General features: G+C 38.5%; 1 protein-coding gene across 8 annotated transcripts in view; it reads left to right on the top strand.

Moving 5' to 3' along the window:
• The window catches only part of LOC149465907 (sodium channel protein type 5 subunit alpha-like), a 518,022-nt gene that overhangs the window by 331,585 nt on the left and 164,567 nt on the right, over positions 1-21,870 (top strand). For all 8 annotated transcript variants that reach the window (XM_089673130.1, XM_089673129.1, XM_089673128.1 and 5 more), the window contains 3 exons: positions 2,456-2,694; positions 6,263-6,436; positions 9,387-9,743. In XM_089673130.1, the coding sequence (XP_089529256.1) occupies positions 2,456-2,694; positions 6,263-6,436; positions 9,387-9,743 (770 nt within the window). The remainder of the gene's footprint in view (positions 1-2,455; positions 2,695-6,262; positions 6,437-9,386; positions 9,744-21,870) is intronic.

Here is a 21,870-nt window from a genome sequence, read left to right as displayed (position 1 = left end):
GCTAAATAAGAAGAAAAAGTTATCTGTGCACTATCCAAATATTCCATCGGCAATACGTCCAGTTCCTCATGGAGAGGGGCTACCAATTCCTAAAGCACCAGAATCCTTCGTGGTTGAGTCAAGTGAGGAAGAACCTGAAGCGTGTAGTCACGTGCAGTTGTAAGAGATAGCCCTTTCCTCGAATACAAGAGAAAAGCCAAGAGAAGCAAAACCGACACAAACTGAAGACAAAACTAGTGAGAATCCTAAGTATTAAAATGATTCAACTTAGCTTATGGCTATAATTTTTCTTGGTAATCCTATGCAATATATTATGCCATTTAGGCTTTGTTATGTAGTCAATATCACTTGCTTTATATTTGTGGAAAGACATCTATCTATATAATTATTGTGCATTATGTAGTCATTACGCCTATAGTAGAAAACTTTCCGTTTACAGAAAAACTAGAGCCAATTGACAAATTTCATTGTTATGTTTGAACTCAGAATGTGAAATTCATTAAGAAATGGATCCTTTTGTTTCCAAAACTGGCAAAAAATAAAAATTTGTTGAACAGTGTTACTTTTGGTCCCTTGAAAAAGGGGGGATGGCTACTCTTAAGAGCTGTAATTCCTAAACCCTTCCTTCAATTTGGATGCACACACCCTCAAATTAAACCCGAGAGTGTGCACTTTTAGCCTATATCTATTATATAACTATAGTTTGAATATGTTTTGGTAAATACCTGAAAAAACTGTGTCCAAATATTTATGGACCTAACTGTACATTGTAGGTGCTATAGGCAGTTACCATACATGACAATATTCATTACATTGCAGAAATGTCACCGTTAAGTGGGATACTCACTATGAGAAAATTGGGTGAACTATCATCTGATTTTCCATGAAGGTGCATACCAAGATTTAATTGTCAATTGACTCGGACAACATAGGCAAACATTCTATCTTGTGCACTCTTTCTGTGTCTATTGCTACCTTCTTCCGGGTTGTTCTGTGCTTCTGAACATGCACATTTTTCTTTCTTTGTTTATTTCGCATTGAGAAAAAATCAGATGTTGTGTTCATGTACAATAAAAAGATTCTAGATTGCACGTTCATTTTGTTGTTTAAACAGTCAGAATTGGCTGTCAAAAGCACTATACTATCAGATAATCATCCAATCATTTCTAGTAAGGAAAATTTGTTCTAATTTTCTTATAGTATGTACCCAGCTTTAGTCTGACACAGTCATTTACAGCTATGTGATCAACTGCATTCCCCACATAAGCAAAAACAAATGGTGTTTAGATTTTGACAATGCCAGTAAACTTGAGTTGTCTAGGTAAAGTATATTTTTAGGCAGAAACACAAAAAGAAAGTCTGATGGTATAGACCTCCAGTTATAAGCAATTTCTTCAGCTGTCTTTAGAACATACATCCTTAAACAGACCTGTACATAAAGACTGACATGTGACATTGTTTAAAATAAAAAATTTGTTTCCAGCTATTCATCTGAGCAGTATTTATTGGAGGATTTGAATGTTGTGAAAGTACTGCAGCAAAATCTTTTTTGAATTAACCATATGTTACTAAATGTAAAAGTGTTAAACCGCCAAAGCAAATCTATGCTGTAATAAGTTAATGACAAAAATGACCAAGGACTTACAGTAAAAAAAAATCAGCATTATCAGTGACCCAAAAATTTGCACCCAGATTTCTATGCTGAGCAGAACTAATCTATTTACTTCATGACCCCCAAGCTCAGATCCACCAATCAGCTCTGGCCCACAATATGATCATCCGCTACTGTGGACAAAGGAAGAAGCAGTACACTAACACAGATTTAAACAGCTTTTTTGAGAATCTTTTTCCCAGTGCCACTAAAAGCAGAGGGTCCCCAAAGGGATGAAATGAGCAGTGATGCTGCAGACAATATTCTCAGTTTGTCTCATGATTGTATAGATGATTTATAAATTCTTGCCAGGTACATGCTATTTAGGGTTTTTATTCGAAAAAAGAATTCTTGATAAATGACCTTGGCAAGCAAAGCATGCTGGAAATCTTAGTTCTCCAACAACATGTTAATTGTCACTCCAGTACAATAAACTAAATGGTGCCAAGTTGTAGTTTGAATGTTGAGAATTAAATTACTGTTATGCTCTCTACCTAAAAGGCACTATTTGTAGCCCTGCCAACAAGTGACATTGATTTTAGGCAAGTTTTATTGACGTTTAGTCAGACTTACTAATTTGTAGTATAAACAGTCTGACAGACAACAAGGCTATCATATTGCCCCAAAAGCTCTGCAGTTAATGTACACTTGATTCCTCTTACTTGACCCTAGATGCTACTTTAAATAAAATGTATTAAAACAGATGTCTAAAATTACACCTGCCTTAGGATGGGCTTTCTTATCGAGGTCAGTGTACTAAAAAACTAACTAATCTTTGTGTGGTATTTTTTATTTTTATTTCAGAACTAGAAGAATCTCGTCAAAAATGTCCTCCATGCTGGAATCACTTTGCTCAGAGGTTCTTGATATGGGACTGCTGTGATTCATGGTTATATATCAAGGATGGGATGAAGTTTGTAGTCATGGACCCTTTTACTGACCTGGCTATCACTATTTGCATTGTATTAAACACTTTATTCATGGCCTTGGAACATTACAAAATGACAGAGGAATTTGAAAAAATGCTGACAACTGGCAATTACGTAAGTAATGTGTAATAGGAAAAAATCTCTTACTTTGTGAAAAATAAAGGAAAGTTGGGTATCATCTTTATTTTATTGGCTTCATAAGGGCTTGCATACAGCTGGGCTGATTTTAATAAAGAAGTTGAGAATCCTCACAAAATAAATTGTGTGAATATTCACTTCAGTTATTATTATTATTATACAGTATTTATAAAGCTCCAATGGTTCGCTCAGCGCTGTACATTACAAAGGGGGACAGAACATGTGACAGAACAATACCAATACAATGCAAAACATGAGGGGATCGAGGGCCCTGCTCTTTCGAGCTTACAATCTAGGAGATATCAAAGCAAATTCCTGTTTTCCTATTTTATCTGTACATGATTAGGTATTCAAAGTAAAAAGGAATTTGTTTTTCACATTGGATAACTGAAGTGAACATTTAACTTTTTACACAATTTATTGAGTGATGATTCCCCCATTTTCAGTAAATCAGCCTCTATGAGTTTGACTTTTCTCCCAGAAACTGACCCAGTTCTCCCTTCCACGTGTGTATGTTTAAAACACACCTTTTGTAATTTCAGTGTTGTCCTGAAATAGAGTGAGATGCAGTTTGGTGGTTACTAATGAGAGATATTTTCATGTGTATAAAGTGCTGATTTAAGGAAAGTCTGGGTTACCTAAGGCAAGCACATTTTGTTGTAACCCTTTTCAGCCAATTAGCAGTCATAGTTTCCTGATCTGAATGTAGGAAAAGTGAAATACGATTGGCTGCTATGGCTTACTGTCTTTTCTTTTTTACTATAATTTGTCTGTTTACAAAATTCCAGCCAAGAGAAGCTTTCCAGAGAGAAAATAATGATTTCCTCTGAACTTCAAGTGATACAATAATAGAATGTCAGTATTAATACCCATGTATAAAGTGTGACAGTTGCATATGATAGATAAAATAGAATAAACGATACAAGTAAAATGAATCTATATTCAGGTTAACAAAGCCATTCTATTGTGAAGGAGATAGGCAGGCAGACAGTCAGTTGGTGTAAGTGATCTCCTATGGGTTTACATAATAGAAAATAAATACAGATAATCAAACTTTCACCAGAATCAGATACATGTCCAGACAAAGTGATTTTCATTTATTCATAGGTGTATACAATAAGAGAAACCTGAAATGACTGTGTGCAGGCATAGTCTTGTACACAATGCTAACAGTGCCAGGGAAGTTAGGATACAAGCCCCCTGGAGGCCCTGTGTTCCCAGAGGCTCTTGCTTGTTTACAGTAATAGTAAACTGCATTTAAAACATGGGCGATCGAAGGGCAGACTTGTTATTGACAATGCATTATCTAAATGAAGGGGAATAAAAAGCTTAGAAGAACACACCACTTAACTTGTTCCAGGCAACATTTCAAAACTTCACATAGTGAGGAGTAGCTCTTAGGCTCCGGCAGCTATATTTAGACCTTGGAAGCATCTCTACTGTCCCCAGGGAGCTGCCATATCTGTGATGTTGCCTGGAATTACATCATATCCTGGCAGATGAACAGTCAGGCTAATACACACGAGAATGGCAAACCAATATTTGAACCCATTTGTGCCCTCATTTTAATAAGTCAATACTATATTCACCCAGACTCCTATGCAATGGTTTTAGAGTTAGAGGTTAAATACAGAAGTCAAAAAAGTTTTCTGAGTACTGTAGGATATGGTGAATGACATGCTGCTTTTAGTTTCCTAGGCCTACACAGTTGATTAAGCATTTCATTTCTGGTCTGATTCTACCTTACATCTATATTCTAAATGTAATTGAGCTCCAGGAGATATTAAAGAGACATATTAATATAGCTGTGTCTTCATTAATAAATCAAGAAAAAGGAGACTTGTTCGTAGGAGGAGAAAGAGAGAACAGTGAGTAGGGAAACCTCATCAGTCTGCTGCTTCTCCTTCATTCTCCAGGCTGCAGGATGGGAATGAAGAAAACATCCTGATATTCCTTCTTCAGTTGATTGTAACAAAGAAATCAGTGTGTTTGCTGTATGGCAGGGCTGAGTAAATACCTTCCTTTATGTATTTCAAATTTGTATGTATCTGCTTGCCTGGAATTGAATAATAATGATTATGTAAGGTGAAAGCTTGGCTATCTGACTTTTTTATTTTGGATTTATTATTTGCAAGAAAATAAAATGATGTTCCATCAGATTTCAGGAAATGTAGTGGGACGTGAAGCATGTAATAATTAGTTTTCTGTCTGTGTAAATGCTTGGCACCAACTAGCAATCACAAACTTTGCACATTGCAGTTCCAAGCAGCGACCACTCTCCCATGCGCAAAATGCTTTGAGTGGAAACTTGAACATGGTTCTGTTAGATTTTATGTAGCTAATATTGTAGAAGTGTTAATTTAATTGACAAAAATATTTTCGTCATAGTTTTCATCAGCTGCTTGTCTTCAGTGACAAAAAAAATTATAATTAAGTCAACTGACGAAAACTATGATGCAAATCAATTCCAATTTTCACCATCGAATGAAAATATGTGGGAGGGATGCTTACCCTCCTGAACTTCTGCTTTCGTAGGCACTTCACCTGTCTGTTGAAGCCCCAGCCCCCTGACGAGACTGGAAGCTCCTTCTGTCTGCTTGCTGCCTGGAGATTACTGTAATGTTCTGGAGATTTTAGCTGACTAAAATACGACTAAAACGAAAACAATTCAGATGACTAAAATATGACTAAAATTAAAATGGCATTTTAGTCAAAAAGACTATGAGTAAAATGAACAGTGTATTGCAGCTCATAATAAAGAAAAAAACACCACAACTTCACATTTAATGTTGACATTCAATATTGTTTGATCCGAGACCTTCTTTAATTTTCAGAACGGTGCACTTTGCAGTACCAGACACTTTTTATATGTTCCATACATATAGCTGTTCAATTCACACACCTACTTTTTACCTGATTTGAACTCTTATATTGCCTTCCTAGTTGATAAAATAGTCTTGAGCAAACAGATAACGATTAGGATCTGAAAAGATTCCTAAACACTCTGGAAGACAGTTAAGCCAAAGGGATACAGAGAACATTGTAAGTGTAATTGCTAAAAGTAAGCCATAAAGCATTTAATTATGTTTTTTTATGTAAATGGAAACTTATTTTAAAAATATATTTAGGAAAAACAATGTACTTTTCAACCACAACCAATTAAATTTCAGCTGATAATTATCCCATTTTAAGTTGTAAAATAAAATCTGAATAGTTGCAAGAGATAAACATTTCCTTATTTACTTGTTTTTTAACCTGCAGGGTTTGCAGATTTTTTTTCCAGACCAAATGCCCATCAAAAAAAGCTTTTAATATTTTGCATGGGGCAGGACAAAAACTACTCCCAATATGCTTCAAGGTTCAGACCTACTGCTCCTGATAAAAAGCATGACACAGTCCAGCCAACAATATATGTAGAGATTGGTTATAACTGAGGGTACAAAATGGAGTGGAGGTGCTAAAAGCAAAAATTAGTCACATGTTTGAAGTATCATGTTTGATATGTATCTATTCATTTTTTATTATCCTAATTATATTTCCACAGGTGTTCACTGGTATTTTCACTGCTGAAATGGTCCTTAAAATGATTGCCTTAGATCCCTATTACTATTTCCAGCAGGGATGGAACATTTTTGACAGCCTTATTGTGACTTTGAGTTTAATGGAGTTATGTCTCTCCAGCATGGGAAACTTGTCTGTGCTCCGTTCCTTCCGACTGGTAAGCTTACATTTCCAGTTGATTCTTGAAGAGTTAGTTCAAGGATACAAATGTCCTTGTATCTTTAAACAAATAAAACCAATTAAAGCATTACTTGGGCATTGCTCGTTATCGCTAGATAGAGGTTTCCCAAAATAGTAGTAAATCTAAGTACTGGGCACAAAAGGGAAAAACCCTATACTGTACCTTGCAAGGATAACATGTTGCTGATCTGGCCTATTAATTGCAAGGATTTCAAAATAAAAGCATAATGTGATCAGAATAAACAACAATGAAATAAATACCTATTGCCCTTGATGTTCAGGAACAACTGTATAAACAAACATTTTTTTTTTACAAAATTTGAAGAGGGCTAATATTTACTGGTTAAAGTTTACAGCAATCTGAGATTGCAGGGAGATCCTCCCGCTTCAAACCAGCAGACCATGATTATCCAACTGTATAGCAAGGAGAGAAGAAAGAGAAAGAATCACACAGGTCTTGTGAAATTAAAAGCTTTACATGTAATAATAACCGTATAAAAGCATTGGTCACATTCACAGAAGGGCTTGAAAGTGGTGCATTCATGGCTCTCGTGAACAGTCTTGTAACCCAGATCCACCAGGTCTTGGTTATGTGGTGTTCTGAACCAAAAAGGCAGATTTCTTACCTTCCATTGTTTTGTGTATACAGCCATGTATTGCTGGGAACATATCATGTATAAACACCAACACAGAAAACACACATTCTCCACCTATCCAAAGTCTGTGGTGATTTTCAATATACAAGACCAAAAAATACTCCTATACCAGACAGCAACAGATCTCAAAATTAAGTTATATTGTCTTTTAGGTCATTTATTACATAGAAAAACATATAAAACATATAAAATTATCTTTTTATCATGATATAACAAACACATTAAAAGCAAAAACCATAATTCCTCCCCTCTGGTTCATACAAATTATGTTACTCCTAAGACCAAGGGACACAGGGATGAACATTCAAGATAAAACTTCAAAAGGACCTGACATCTTAACCTTAGATATACAATATAAACTGGATATAATGAATATCATCCCCAATGTCTGCATCTTACAGTATACAGTATATGAGCCCAAAGAAAATAACTTTAAAGAGCCAAACTGCTAATGGCCGTAATTCAGCCTACACAAGTTAAGGAAGTGTCCAGATATAGAATATGGATGGTGTTGATGTAAAGATATTCCTTAAGTAGGAGATTTTAATCAAAGTCAATTTGGTAATTCGAACAAACATTTTAAACATAACACATGTCAAGAAGCAGTCTTAGGGATAATCAGGCCATGATGATGAATTTTTTACCCCATATTTGAGCCAAAGCTGACAATATTAAGGCTTGGAACACATATTACAGCCTTCTCCAGATTATTTCCATATACATCATATATGATAGGGAAAAATAGGACAATCCTTCTTTTGTAGAACAACACCAGCGCAGCATACTGATAATCAAGGCAATAATGTATGTTCTTTACATTGGATCAGTGTATATTCTGTGTGAGACTTTTAATGAGCCTTTGCACCTGGAATAGAGAATTCCACTTTCACAGTCAAGGTAGATTCTTTGGAGGCTCTTTTAAAGACTTGGTATCTTAGATGTTTAATATTTGTTTTTCAAATTGCATATATTATTAAACACCATCCATTTTCTATATCTGGACAACTCCTATTGTTTGTGTTGGCTGAATTATAGGACTACTAGCAGTTCAGCTTTTTAAAGTTATGTTCGTTGGGCTCATGTATAAGGAGCAGACATGTGTGACCAGGGGCGGACTGACCATTTGGAAACTCGGGCACTGCCCGAGGGCCCGGGGTCAGTAGGGGGCCCCATGAGATGCCCCTGGTACCTTTTTCATAGGATTTTTTGAGTTTGGGCAAGGACACAGGGGCCCCATGATCCCCTATTGCCCGGGGGCCCCATGAGTTGTCAGTCCGCCCCTGTGTGTGGCTATATTTATTATATTCAGCTTATATTCTATATCTAAGATTAAGATGTCAGGTCCTTTTGAAGATCTATCTTGAATATTCGTCAAGTGTACCTTGGCTTTCGGAGTAACATTATTTGTATGTGGCAGAGAGGAGGAATGGTGGTTTTTGCTTTTAATGGGGTTTGTTTAACCATGGTAAAAGGATAATTTTATATGTTTTATATGCAATAAATGGTTTAAAGACTACACAACTCATTTTTTGGTATTTAGTATATTTCTTTACTTTTTATACAGGTAATTGTGAGATCTGTTACATTCTCTTTAGTAGTGTCGGAGGATTTGTTTGGCTTGAAAAACCTAATGGCAGAAGGTCTAGTAGTAGTGCTCCCAGGGCCAGATTTTTGCTTATACTACTCACATTGTGGCTAACCTTAGTACAGCACTAACAGCAGCAGATCTCAAAGTTGCACAAGACCCATCCAGACTGAAAGAGACAGCTTTACTACTCTTTATCAGTACACACAGAAGTTAAAGATTATGTGAAACTGTCTTAGGAATTTTCTAGCAGTTTGTGTTCTAAGTGTACAGACTCAGTCAGCAGCCCAATGTGTGTATGACTGTGTTATGCTCAGAACTGAAACCTGTGTTGGCTCAGCATTGTTAAAATACATTTATTGAGACTTCATTGAATAACAGTTCTCTGTAGTTATCTATACCATATATAACCTTAATACCTAAATGATTGCTATCTTTTGGAGGTTGTGAACATCTGACGTACTAGTATCATAGACATATAATAAGAATATATATCAATACAGGTATTGTAATGTAAAACAGAATGCAGAGGTTAAAAAAGCTGACTTTGAGATTGTGCATATAAACCTTGAGCTATTTCTTAAAATTTTTAAAATCAAAGTCAAACCAGGATAATTATGACATGTCTTAGCAGTTTACACACATGTGTACTAAAACTATGCAATTAATTTTTGTCTTTATTATAGCTCCGTGTTTTCAAACTGGCAAAGTCATGGCCAACATTAAACACCCTCATCAAAATTATTGGCAATTCTGTTGGGGCTCTTGGGAACCTTACCCTTGTTTTAGCAATCATCGTCTTTATTTTTGCTGTTGTGGGAGTGCAGCTTTTTGGACGGAACTACTTGGACTGTGTCTGCAAGATTAATGATGATTGCAAGTTACCTCGATGGCACATGAGTGATTTCTTCCACTCATTTCTTATTGTGTTCCGGGTTTTGTGTGGAGAATGGATTGAGACCATGTGGGATTGCATGGAAGTTAGTGGTCAACCCTTGTGCATCCTTGTCTTCATGCTAGTCATGGTAATAGGAAATCTAGTGGTAAGTTGCAATGTTTTCATACATTTGTTTTTTGTTCTTTTATGTTTCTGCTTCCATCTCTCCTCCATAGAAACCATGGTTGATATCTGGCAGTGCTGAGATCTTTCAAGCATAAAATAGCATTATTCAGGTGGAGATGGCTCTATGTATTTTGCTGAATTTGTGCTATAAATTAATGGTTTTGAATGCAGAGTCAGCAATACAAATAATTTGGAAATGCTCATCTACTGTTGGGAATAAATGATAAAATAAGTGAGCCACTTAGAGTGGATCATTAGTTTCCAAAGTATATTTTCATTGACATAGCAGTTTGATATGAGCTCAATAATACCACAGTTCAACTCTTTTCTTTCCTTGGGTAAAGGCTTATTGTATCTTGCATGATAGTTATGTTGTTAGGTCTCTGTTTGATGGTCATGCAACTTGCAGTTGCTTTGCCATTCAGACATCAGCACAAGCCAGAAGGTGAATGTTCTTCATTGAACTGGGTAGTCATGTGTGGGATTTTGTTTTATCAGTGGGTGAAACTGGTCTCTGAGGAGATGGAGTACATGTAGATAGCAATGTATGGAGAAAAGAGCGCTCACAGCATGGTACCTTTTAAGCTTGTATATTTTTGGATGTATATATATATATATATTTAAAACAGTTGTTTTTCTAAATGTATGGATATGGTACAGTTCTGCTTCAAGATTCACCTGTGAATTATAGTTAACCTAGAATACATGTAGGGCTATTTGCTCCACTAAAGTGTATATATACCCTAGCAATTAACATATTTTAATGCTTCTTTTGGGCTGGTAAATATAACATTGAAATGATGGAAGGGTTTTGTAGTTTTAAACCTGTACTAGGGTAACAACACTGCTTATTCATAGATGCAGTACGTTGAATAAACATTGTCACCCCATGGCAGGACATACAAATATAGAATAGAAAAAAATTACCTAAATTATGATAATCCCTATATTTGTTGTTAAGCAGCATCACTTTAAGTTCTCTCCTTGAAGTCCTAAACATGAGAAGTTCTAGGATTGTGTTTGACACTCAGTAACTAGCAAGGGATCAAGTTGCTAGAAGTCGTGTCATAGAATTCAGGCCCTAATTGCCAACTCTGGCTTCTTCATGGAGGTGTGTTGTGTCAGTGAATCTCCATGGGATGTTGATCACAAACAAGAAATTGGAATAGTTCCATGAAAAAAAGAACAGGGCTAATTTTTGTTCTCAGTATGTTTGTTCCTCTGGCATATGCAGCATTGAGATGCTAAACAAGGAACAACTGTCTCTTGGCCATAAATATTAAGTGAGGCTAGTAGTGGATTTCTCTGGTACTCAAAAGTATAAACCAAAATTAAGAATCCTATAAATTATGGGCAGAACAGCTCACTATTTAGCATACGTCACCACAGAAGTATAACAAAAATATATAAAAATATATATGAAACTGCTTTTTGCATACTATACAAAATGTGTTATTCACACATAATACAAAAACCATGTAAAAGACAATTAAAATACTTCCCGTGTCCTACTCTCTTAAACACTCACAAAGCTATCTCAGGTGTCATATGCAATACAAACAGGATCACCAGTTGTCATATAGATTCTAAAAGTCTCGGGGTAAACATTTGTAAATTTGCTGTAATTTCATAAAGTATCCTATGCTTATGGGCACATCTCCTAACAAGGAGTATATTGATCAAACAGTAGCCACTGGACTCCTGTAAAAGTAATCCAATTACTGGGACTTGGCAGACATACCAAGTAATTTTCCAAGTGCACAGATAAGTGCCGATCAAATGCAACAGCTCTGTATTCAGATATCTGCTAATGTACAGTATGTCTCCAGTGGTTTTCTTGTGACCCCCCAATGTGCAGCACTGTAGATGTCTATCACCACACACAATATAAATGGTCAATCATATAGCATATGTGGCATATCAGGTGTGACTGTGAATGTACATGCCATATAACTACTTAGGTGCAACCGCTCAGAATCCTAGCATCTGCCAAAGTACGTCCCCACTTACCGTATTTACTGAACTCAGGTAATGGACTCATTACTGTATGATAAAAAATAAACTTGAATTAACTCCATCTTATGGGCTATCAGTAGTCTGCACAGTGTCCTTTGGTGGAGAACCAGCGAAACTAGTCAGGTTTGGGCTTGTGCCCTCACTGGAATTCTGCTCTCTCTTGAGTTTGCATGGACCTCTGGGTTGCAATAAGTATACCTGCATACATCATTCCATTTGAGTGTGCAATATTTACATTCCTTGTCCATGTTTATTATATGGGATGGCAACCATCTTTTGTACTTTGAACTGCCTTTTTCTTTATTCCATTTTAATTTTATATGACTATAATATAGACCGGCACTGTTGAATTTTACAGGACACTGTAAAAGAGTACTCTCCCCCTTAAAATGGGATAATAAAATTGTAAACTTCGTAAATACTGTTTAGTTTGTGTTTAGCTCCTTTATGCGTGTATATGGTCTTAAAGCCTAACTCCAGGCAAAAAAAAACATTCAGTGGGAATCCTAATCCTCTGATTCTCCCCACACAAGACCAGTCCCTGTTGCTGAACACCCCCACCCCTGCGCGCGCTGTCTCGCGGTCTTGTGTCATGGACTGTTCCTGCCATCATAGTGCCCATAGACCTGCTTTGGACATGAGGAGAGCAGAAGCAGTCCACCGCTGGATTGTGGAGGAGCGTTGTTGGAGCAGAGGATTGGGTGAGCATACAGCTTTCTCCTCTCTCCTGGACAAAATGATCAGTTAACCCGTGCAGTGTGGGATTTTTTTTTATGCCCTGATTGGGCTTTAAGTCGATTAGTGTGTTTAAATGTTTCTTCATGTGGGAATTGTGGAAACAATACATTGGAGTTGATTTACTAAACGCAAATAGACGGTGCACTTTGCAAATGCAGTTGCTCTAGACCTTAGTAAATTAGGGTTAGACTTTACGTTAAATAAAATTGTAAAAAAAAAAATCCTGGTATCAGAGACAAAACATAATTTATTTATTTATTTTTAATAAATGTTTGCTGCATCTTGTGATCTTTGATCTCTTCTATGTTGTCAAGGTAGATCTCCACCTCTTCAGGATTGCCTACCTCTGCTTATAAAATGTCCATCTAGCACTTTTTTCTTAGTTTTGGCTAGAAAGGCAAAGGATTACAATCCCTATCAGGTGTTTACTGCTATCCAGGTTTCCATTAAAAAGATTTACCCTTACTTTCTGCTATCTAGCTGATATTGTTTTATAAGACCAGAAGTGAGGGAACTCCCCAGCAGCGACACAAATAAAGATAAAAATGCTTTTCCTTAGTAGAATATAGAAAGGCTTGCAACCCTGACAGATTTTTATTTCTGTGTGGGTGTCCTTGAAACTGTTATTACCAAGACAGGAAGTGAGGGTAAATATCTGTAAAGGAGGTCCAAATATCTGTAAAAACTTAGCTAGAGTTCTAATTCATGCGTGCACTATCCAAAACTGGAAAAAAAGTTTTTGGCTTGACATACACTTTAATAAAGAAACAGAGAAGGTACATTATATGAAACAGATTAACATAGACATTGGAAGAAAATTTGGCTGTGTTTTTCCCCTTGTTTAATAATTTATTTTCAATACCCATGTCTCCTGAATCCAATGGATTTTTATTGCACAATAGAAATAATGAGTCCTTAAATATAAAACCAACAGTGCTACCAATCACAGCTGGTAAGCACATTGTACATGAATAGGAAAGTAGGCTTACCTCTTGGGAGTTCCATTTTATCACACTTTTTTCACAGATTAACTCCACCTGGCAGCTGGTAAATACAGATGGTTCTACTGCACTTAAGAAGGCCAGCGATCAATTTAATTATTTATTGCTTCCCACTAAACAAACCCCTATTGATAAGCCTGCTGGACGTACTAGTGAAAAGCCACATTATATTGGTAGCCTTTATAATGTGACTTCCTGCGCTACCAGTGTAAGCTTATCTGTTGATGAACACTCCTACATTTCTTCCCCCATACTTTTCATTTATTTTATTCCTAAATTTGGCTTTAGCCACAATCCAAATTAATTTTGTTACCTGCAGAGCAGAAATTCATTTGCAGTTAATTAGAAAATTCAGATTAGCCCCCCACAAGGTATGTTGGATGACATCCTATTGCTGCTGGGTTTTATGTTTTCCTATATTAACATTGCTCACAACAGTATAGGGAGAGCTTTTGTTAGGCTTAGAGCTTTAAAGATTTTTGTGCAGGAAGGTGTTGGCATTTACTTTGAGAACTCAGTTTCTGTCTTTGCAACTTTCTATCGCTGTCAGTTGTAGTGATGCAGGTGACCTATATGTGATAATAGAAAGCTTTTACTGTATTTTCTGGTGATATTACTCTTTGTAAGGACCTGGCCAGGTGAATAAGACTACGTGCACAAGACCATTTTTTAATATTATAGTAAATCTATAGCTGAAAAAAATGTTTTCGTTTTGGATAAAGGGTTTAGATCAGGGTATCCAACCTTTTGAGCTTCCTGGGCCACATTGAAAGAAGAATTGTCTTGGGTCACACAAAAAATACACTTACAGTTAGGATACCTGATGGGTAGAAAAAGTTGGGCAGATCACTGCTATAGATAGATAGATAGATATTTTTTTCTAATAGTTTTGTTAAAAAAGTAAAATAAGGGCAACATACAGCCGCATGGCTGTATCTAAGAGGGTGCTGGAGTGGGGTGGAGTGGGGTGGAGTGGGCTGGCCCCCCCAGATTTTAGTGGCATGCCCCAAAAAGACCCCAGTCCATAAACTCTACCTCCCCACACAGCACATACCATGGTTGCCATCCATCATGAAATTCAAGGACAGTTTGTAAAATTTGTGGTTTTTACATATGTTTGTGAGTGTTCTTTAAGGACATGCAGACTGCCCAAGTCGCATGCTAAACTCTTGGGCTGTGAGTTGGATACCCCTGGTTAAGATCCTTTTAGAGAAGAAATCTCTCCAAAGTAATGTTAATCCTTCCTTAAACAGGGGTCTCTATTGGACGTTTCCCCCTGACTTACTGGGTGGCTACTCAGAATCTTTTAAATAGTAAGAGCTTCTGTAGTGGGGAAACAGATGGAAATAAAATCTTGACAAAGGTTCTAACCTCTCTGCCCAAAATGTTTAAAAACTGAAGGTTTTGCTTTTAGAAACACTTATTCTTGCAGATGCTAGTCAAAATAGCATCATTTTCAACATGTATTTACAAATCAGTAACAAAAATCTCATCTATTGGCCTTCCTAAAGCCCAACTCCATACAAAACATATAAGCCACCCTCGATGCCTCTTCTGTTAAGGTATACAGGGGAGCTGCACTGGCCTCCTGGAGCATGGGGTCGAGTTGCAATTAGGACCCCTGTACATATGCCCCTGACAGCATGTGGTTTAGGTTTGGTAAAGTCCAATCATTCCAAAATCAAATGTTAAAAATAAACAAAATCTTTCAATTTTTCTGAGAAAATTCTATGAATTTTCCTAAGACTTTTCCTGAGAATTTTTATTCAAAATTCTGTCCATTTATGGCCAGCTATAGTCAGCAGTTCAGCCCACTGATTGGAGGTTAAGGAGAACTTCATATGGATTCTTGCAAATGCCATTACCTACCATAAGTCTTTTTAATGACTCAGATCTGCTGTGGGGAAACACGAAGCAGTTAATGATCAAATAGAGTTGTTCATTTTCTGAGTGAAGTCTTGTAACTTGTTTGATACTGGTGTCTGCCTGCATTGTAACAATATGTGAGTCACCCATTGAATAGGTAAATGCACATCCTAAAATTAGTGACATTTGGAAGATTGCATTAATTGTATCGCTTTATCAAAAAGTGCTAAGAGGAAGCAATTTTGTCCTACATTTTATTCAAAAGCAATTACATTCAATAAAGTAAATTGTGGCGTGAAAGTTTTTAACCTCTATTAAATAATTTCTGTCTGATCCTACACAATAATTATATGCTATTTATAAAGTCACACTAACACCATTTACATCCTTGCAAGTGACCTGAGGAGATAGAGGGTGATGGATAGACCGATATAGAGAGGAGTAATACAATAACTGCATTTGATAGTCTACCTAAGTTTCTGTAACATATTGCCTGTAATCAGTAGTAAAAGGCAAAAGAAAAATTGTAACAATGCATCGCCATAAAATACTGTATGAACAGTAGCAATGGATTATCATGAAAGGTATTTCCTGCAGAAATGGACATTCTTACTGTAAACCTGCATAAATGTGACCACTGCAGGAGCTTTAATTCATTGTTTGTTGCAATATGGGCAGTACTGCACTGCGGATTTATATTGCTCCCCTGGTATAATGACTGGAACTCTGATTGATAATACAGTTACATAGTTAGCTAGTTTCCCAAATCACACCAGGGTTGGAAGCAATGTTAGCTCTTATGGATTTGGACACTTCCCGTCTTACCATTCCAAGAGTCATAAAGAAAGCCACCACAGATGAATAGCATAATAGTTTCATGCCAAGCACACTTGCAGCACTAGAGTGCTTGATTTAGTTACCATCATGAATGTTATCTTCCAGGCCCGGATCTAGAGGGGTGCTGGAGTGAGCTATGCCCACCTAGATTTTAGTTGTGACCCCCCCAGGTCTCTAAGAGTGCATCTGCTGATCCATGAGGCCATGTGATGGGGACTGTTGATGTAAAGGACACTCTGAATGGGAAAGCTGATGTAAGGAGCACGCTGATAGGGACAGTTAATGAAAGGGGGACTCTGATGGGGACAGTTGATGTAAGAGGCCCTCTGATATGAACAGTTGATGTATGGGGACATTGTGACAGGGGCAGTTGATGCATGGGGCACTCTGATGGGGACAAATGATGTAAGGAGGACTCTAATGGGGGAAATGTATGGGAACAGTTGATGTAAGGAGGTTCTGATGGGTCTCTGATGGGGACAGTTGATGTAAGGGGGCACTCTGATGGGGACACCGGATGTAAGGGGGCACTCTGATGGGGACAACTGATGTAAGGAGGACTCTGATGGGGGAAATTTATAGGGACAGTTGATGTAGGGAGGCTCTGATGGGGACACTTGATGTAAGGGGGCACTCTGATGGGGACATCTGATGCAAGGGTGCACTCTGATGGGGACCCTGATGTAAAGGGGGACTTTGATAGGACAACTGATATAAAGAGACACAGCTTCTGTGTAATCATCCTAATCTAATGACAGCGTAATACATACTAGCAGTTCCTGTTCACTCCTGTATCACCTCTGCACTACCTGTCAGGATCTTTGTCACAATGTTGACAGTATGCTCCCTGACCTTTTATACTGCACCCCCAGATCAGAAAGGCTAGATCCAGCCCTGCTATCAGCATGTGTGTATGTGTACTTGTTATGATTATTTTAGGGACATTAGACATCTCAGCATCTCTTGTCAGGGAATACTTTAAATAGTGAACATGTACTCCGTTAATTGGCTGCCACATGACCACAGTATATTTACTGCGGCAGGGCGGCATGGACAGGCTGGATCACATATATGTATGTCATCCAGCAGAGTGCACACACACTGTCGGTACCCTCTTGTTTATTTTCCATACAATATCATTCTTTCCACTCTACGTTTTCTAGAGGTGTGTATCCTCATCTCTAACTCTATTCAATGTGTTCGTGTGCAGGAGTGGATTGATGCAGAGGGCAGGTATATTTCCTACTGTGTACGTTGGTTTTGCTGCATAGTGGCTGCAGTATATATCCCTCCACCCTACTCTTCAGAGATCATTAAACGCCTAGCTCAATTTATGGCCAATCATCCTGATGCTCCCCTATTGGCGTTGGGTGATTATAACAATTGCTTACTCCCTAGCTTGGATAGATTGCCTTTCGGCGGTAGGGGCAGACAATTATCCTCTCAGCCTACCCCATTTGCTAATTTATTGGTGGAACTGGGCCTTCAGGATGTGTGGCGGATGAAGTATCCGACAGCAAAATGTTATTCATGTTTTTCTGCCACTCATGATGGACTTTCACGCATAGAATTGGGCCTTGGGAATATGACTATCCTGGTCAAGCTACAGGTGTGCTATACCTGCTCTCGTCCGCTGTGGAAGGTGAACCCATTTTGGTTGACACTGTTTCCAGAGTCCGAGTTGATTTCGGGGGAGTTGCCAGACTTTCGCAGCGGAACGAAGGCTTGTCCCTGCTAGGAATGGTTTGGGATGCGATGAAGGCCTTTCTGCATGGCTTGATTATCTGGGAGATTTCAGCAGTTAAGCGTAGATCCAGGGAGTGGGAGGAAAAGGTACGCTTAGATGTTCAACAGTGGGAGGTTCAGATGATCCAAGCCCCTGTAACCGAACCTCCTGGAAAGATGCTCAAGCCCTTTACGAATCAGTACTTACTGAAGTGGCAGATAAGAAGCAATATTTTTTGTAACAAAAATATTTTGAGGAAGGGAAAAATATGGGGCACCTTCTTGCTGCTGTGGCGATGTTTAGACAAGATTGAGGATGCTGATGGAGTGATCTGCACGAGTCATGCAAAAATCCTGAGAGTTTTTCATCACTTTTATGATGATCTGTATGCTTCTAAAAAACTATTAACTACCCATTCTCAGCTTTTGCAGTTTCTAGACACCTGCTCTTTTCCTGTTTTATTGGAGACTGACCAGAAAGAACTGGAGATGACAATTAATGTTGAGGAGTTATCTGAAACTTTGGCAGGCACCCCCAGTAATAGATCTCCGAGTTCAGATGGATTGCCATTCGAAATCTATAATAGATACGGCGCGCAACTCCTCCCAGCATTACTCAATGCCCTGAATAATGCCATGGATGGAAATGGTTTGCCCCCCTCCATGAAGTAAGCTGTTATTATAGTATTATTGAAGCCTGGAAAAGATCAATTAAAATCTGACTCCTACCGACCTATTTCCCTTCTGAATACGGATGCTAAATTGTTGGCCCAGTTTCTAGCTACTAGACTGGCGTGGATTATTGGTAATATCGTACATAAAGATCAGTTGGGGTTTATTCCTTCTAGAGCGACGGCTAATAATATTCGTATGACTTTTTTTGAATTTGCTAATTCTGGTGGACAATCCTGGGGGGAGGGCAATTTTGTCTTTGGATGCGGCCAAGGCATTTGATAATGTGGAATGGCCTTATCTATGGGAAGTATTGTCTAGATTCGGCTTTGGTCCCAAGTTCATTAGTTGGGTGCGCCTTCTCTATAAGGCCCCTAGTGCCCGAATCTGGGTTAACGGGGATTTGTCAGATTCATTCAGGCTGCAGAGGGAAACGAGGCAGGGTTGTCCCCTCTCACCCAATTTGTTCGCTTTGACGTTAGAACCTTTAGCGGTTTTGGTGCGACAATCTCCGGACATCGTCGGTTTTACAAGGGGTGTATTCCTTTATACAGATGATACACTGTTATTTTTGGGTGATACTTCCACATCCTTAGATGCTGTTATGTCCCTTATTGAACGCTTTGGTGGATTTTCCAGCTTTAAAATTAATTGGCATAAATCGGTGTTGATGCCCATGGATCCTGTAGAACTCCCCCTCCCGGCCTGTGCACAACACATCAAAGTAATGTCTACATTTAAGTATTTGGAGGTGGTAGTCTCTCCTTATCCTAAGCAGTATATTTCTCTTAACCTTTTACCTCTACTCCATCAGCAGAAATTGAAGTGTAACAGTTGGTGCAAACTCCCTCTGTCGGTGGTGGGCAGGGTCAATTTAATTAAACTGATTTGGGCCCCCGCAACTTCTTTATATTTTTCATGATTCTCCCATATGGATTCCTAAGAAATGGTTTCATCACACAGACCCAGTTTAGGAGTAGTATTTGGACAAAACAAGTGGCTATCTCTGTACTCTAATTTTTCATAGAAAAATACCTCTGGAGAGTGAGACTCCGTGTAAATGTATTAAGATCGATAAAGAGTTCAAAAAGATTGGGCAAATTGGGGGGTGCAAAATTCAGACCCTTCTGTAGTAGACTATATTCGTACGCACTGAAAGTTAACGGGGTTAACGGGGATTTGTCAGATTCATTCAGGCTGTAGAGGGAAACGAGGCAGGGTTGTCCCCTCTCACCCAATTTGTTCGCTTTGACGTTAGAACCTTTAGCGGTTTTGGTGCGACAATCTCCGGACATCGTCGGTTTTACAAGGGGTGTATTCCTTTATACAGATGATACACTGTTATTTTTGGGTGATACTTCCACATCCTTAGATGCTGTTATGTCCCTTATTGAACGCTTTGGTGGATTTTCCAGCTTTAAAATTAATTGGCATAAATCGGTGTTGATGCCCATGGATCCTGTAGAACTCCCCCTCCCGGCCTGTGCACAACACATCAAAGTAATGTCTACATTTAAGTATTTGGAGCTGGTAGTCTCTCCTTATCCTAAGCAGTATATTTCTCTTAACCTTTTACCTCTACTCCATCAGCAGAAATTGAAGTGTAACAGTTGGTGCAAACTCCCTCTGTCGGTGGTGGGCAGGGTCAATTTAATTAAACTGATTTGGGCCCCCGCAACTTCTTTATATTTTTCATGATTCTCCCATATGGATTCCTAAGAAATGGTTTCATCACACAGACACAGTTTAGGAGTCGTATTTGGACAAAACAAGTGGCTATCTCTGTACTCTCATTTTTCATAGAAAAATACCTCTGGAGAGTGAGACTCCGTGTAAATGTATTAAGATTGATAAAGAGTTCAAAAAGATTGGGCAAATTGGGGGGGTGCAAAATTCAGACCCTTCTGTAGTAGACTATATTCGGACGCACTGAAAGTAGCTTTAGACAAATTGTATATTTTGATAGTGCTATATTCCAGTGCTATTGCTTTCCCCTTTTGGACTTGACCCCACCTCTCCCTCCTCTACGGGTTCTCCAGATCTTTTTTGTCTGTGTTGGTCCCCTGAAAGGGGTCCTCTCTCTAAAAAAGAGTGTGTAGTATTCCAAGGAGCTAATGAGGTGGAGGGTGTAGGACCTTGTTCCTCTTGTGCCTGAAGTGTTTTGGGTGACGTGATGTGTCTCCTAGCTGCGCCCTGCACAGATGTATTGTGCTCACTGGGAAAGCTAGCTGGTAGGGCAGATGACCTAGAGTGATGCACCTGTGTGAACAAGGAAGTGTCCTGTCTATTGCCTGTATCATCACACGGAAAAGAATCAGAATAATGCGCACCTTTAGGATATTGAAAAACCTTATTAAATCGATGGTTGTTATATTGACTCCTATGTTTGCCCTTCCCATCATTATGGTTTGTATTATTATTATAAAAGTTTCCTCTATGCCTATTTGGCCCTGAATGGCCTGAGGGGAGAGGGGGGTTGGGAGCCTTGGCCTCATCTATTTCAGTGGGCCTGTGGCAAGTGGCAGCGTCCACAAATTTGTTACCCCTATTGTGGTTCATCCTACTGGGTGGTGGAACTTGATTGGACTGTCATCCTCCCACCATTAGAAGTGGGTGGAAATCTTTTGCGTTTCCAATTATGTTCTCTCCCAGCTGCAAAATCTTCCCTGTCTCTTTCAAATTTATGGGCCTTATTGCTAATAAGATTGGCCTTAAACGAGACTGTTTGATCATTAATATTGTTATCCCATTCCGTAAAGGAAGCTACATGGGTAAACGCGTCTTAATCGTTCTGAATTTGTGAGAGCTGAATCCGGATATTCTCCAAATTCCTCTCTCGTTGTTTGATCACTATTACCAACCATCCTTTGCTACATTCCCTGGACAGGTTATACCAATCTTCTTTAAGATCTGCTTCCAAAAAATCACAGCTGTTAGTAATCCTCATACCCCGAGGGGCTCTCTTAACCTCCATATACTTATTTAGTGATGTGTTTTTCCTTTTTTTTTTGCTGGAGGTGGATTTGATTGGCCCTTTTGTGATTGGGCCTTCCTGTGTGCTGGGGCGTGGTTCTTTCTGACCTCACTAGCACAATTTGGTATATATATGTCGGATCAGCAGGTATACACTTTAGCTCTGAAGAAGGGGGTTCGTCTCCCAAACGCGTCAGCTTATCCCTATGCAGGGCGCATTATTGCATTGGTCTGTCATCGTAGACTACCTGTTCGGTTTTTATTCTCTTTTGGGTTTAT

Source organism: Staurois parvus, unplaced genomic scaffold (genome assembly GCF_062004578.1).
Source record: "Staurois parvus isolate SC_StPar_1 unplaced genomic scaffold, SC_StPar_1.0 ptg000136l, whole genome shotgun sequence".
In the NCBI taxonomy this organism is placed as follows: Eukaryota; Metazoa; Chordata; class Amphibia; order Anura; family Ranidae; genus Staurois; species Staurois parvus.
The sequence above is the reverse complement of the archived record's forward strand: the minus strand, read 5'-3'. Positions and strand labels throughout refer to the sequence as shown.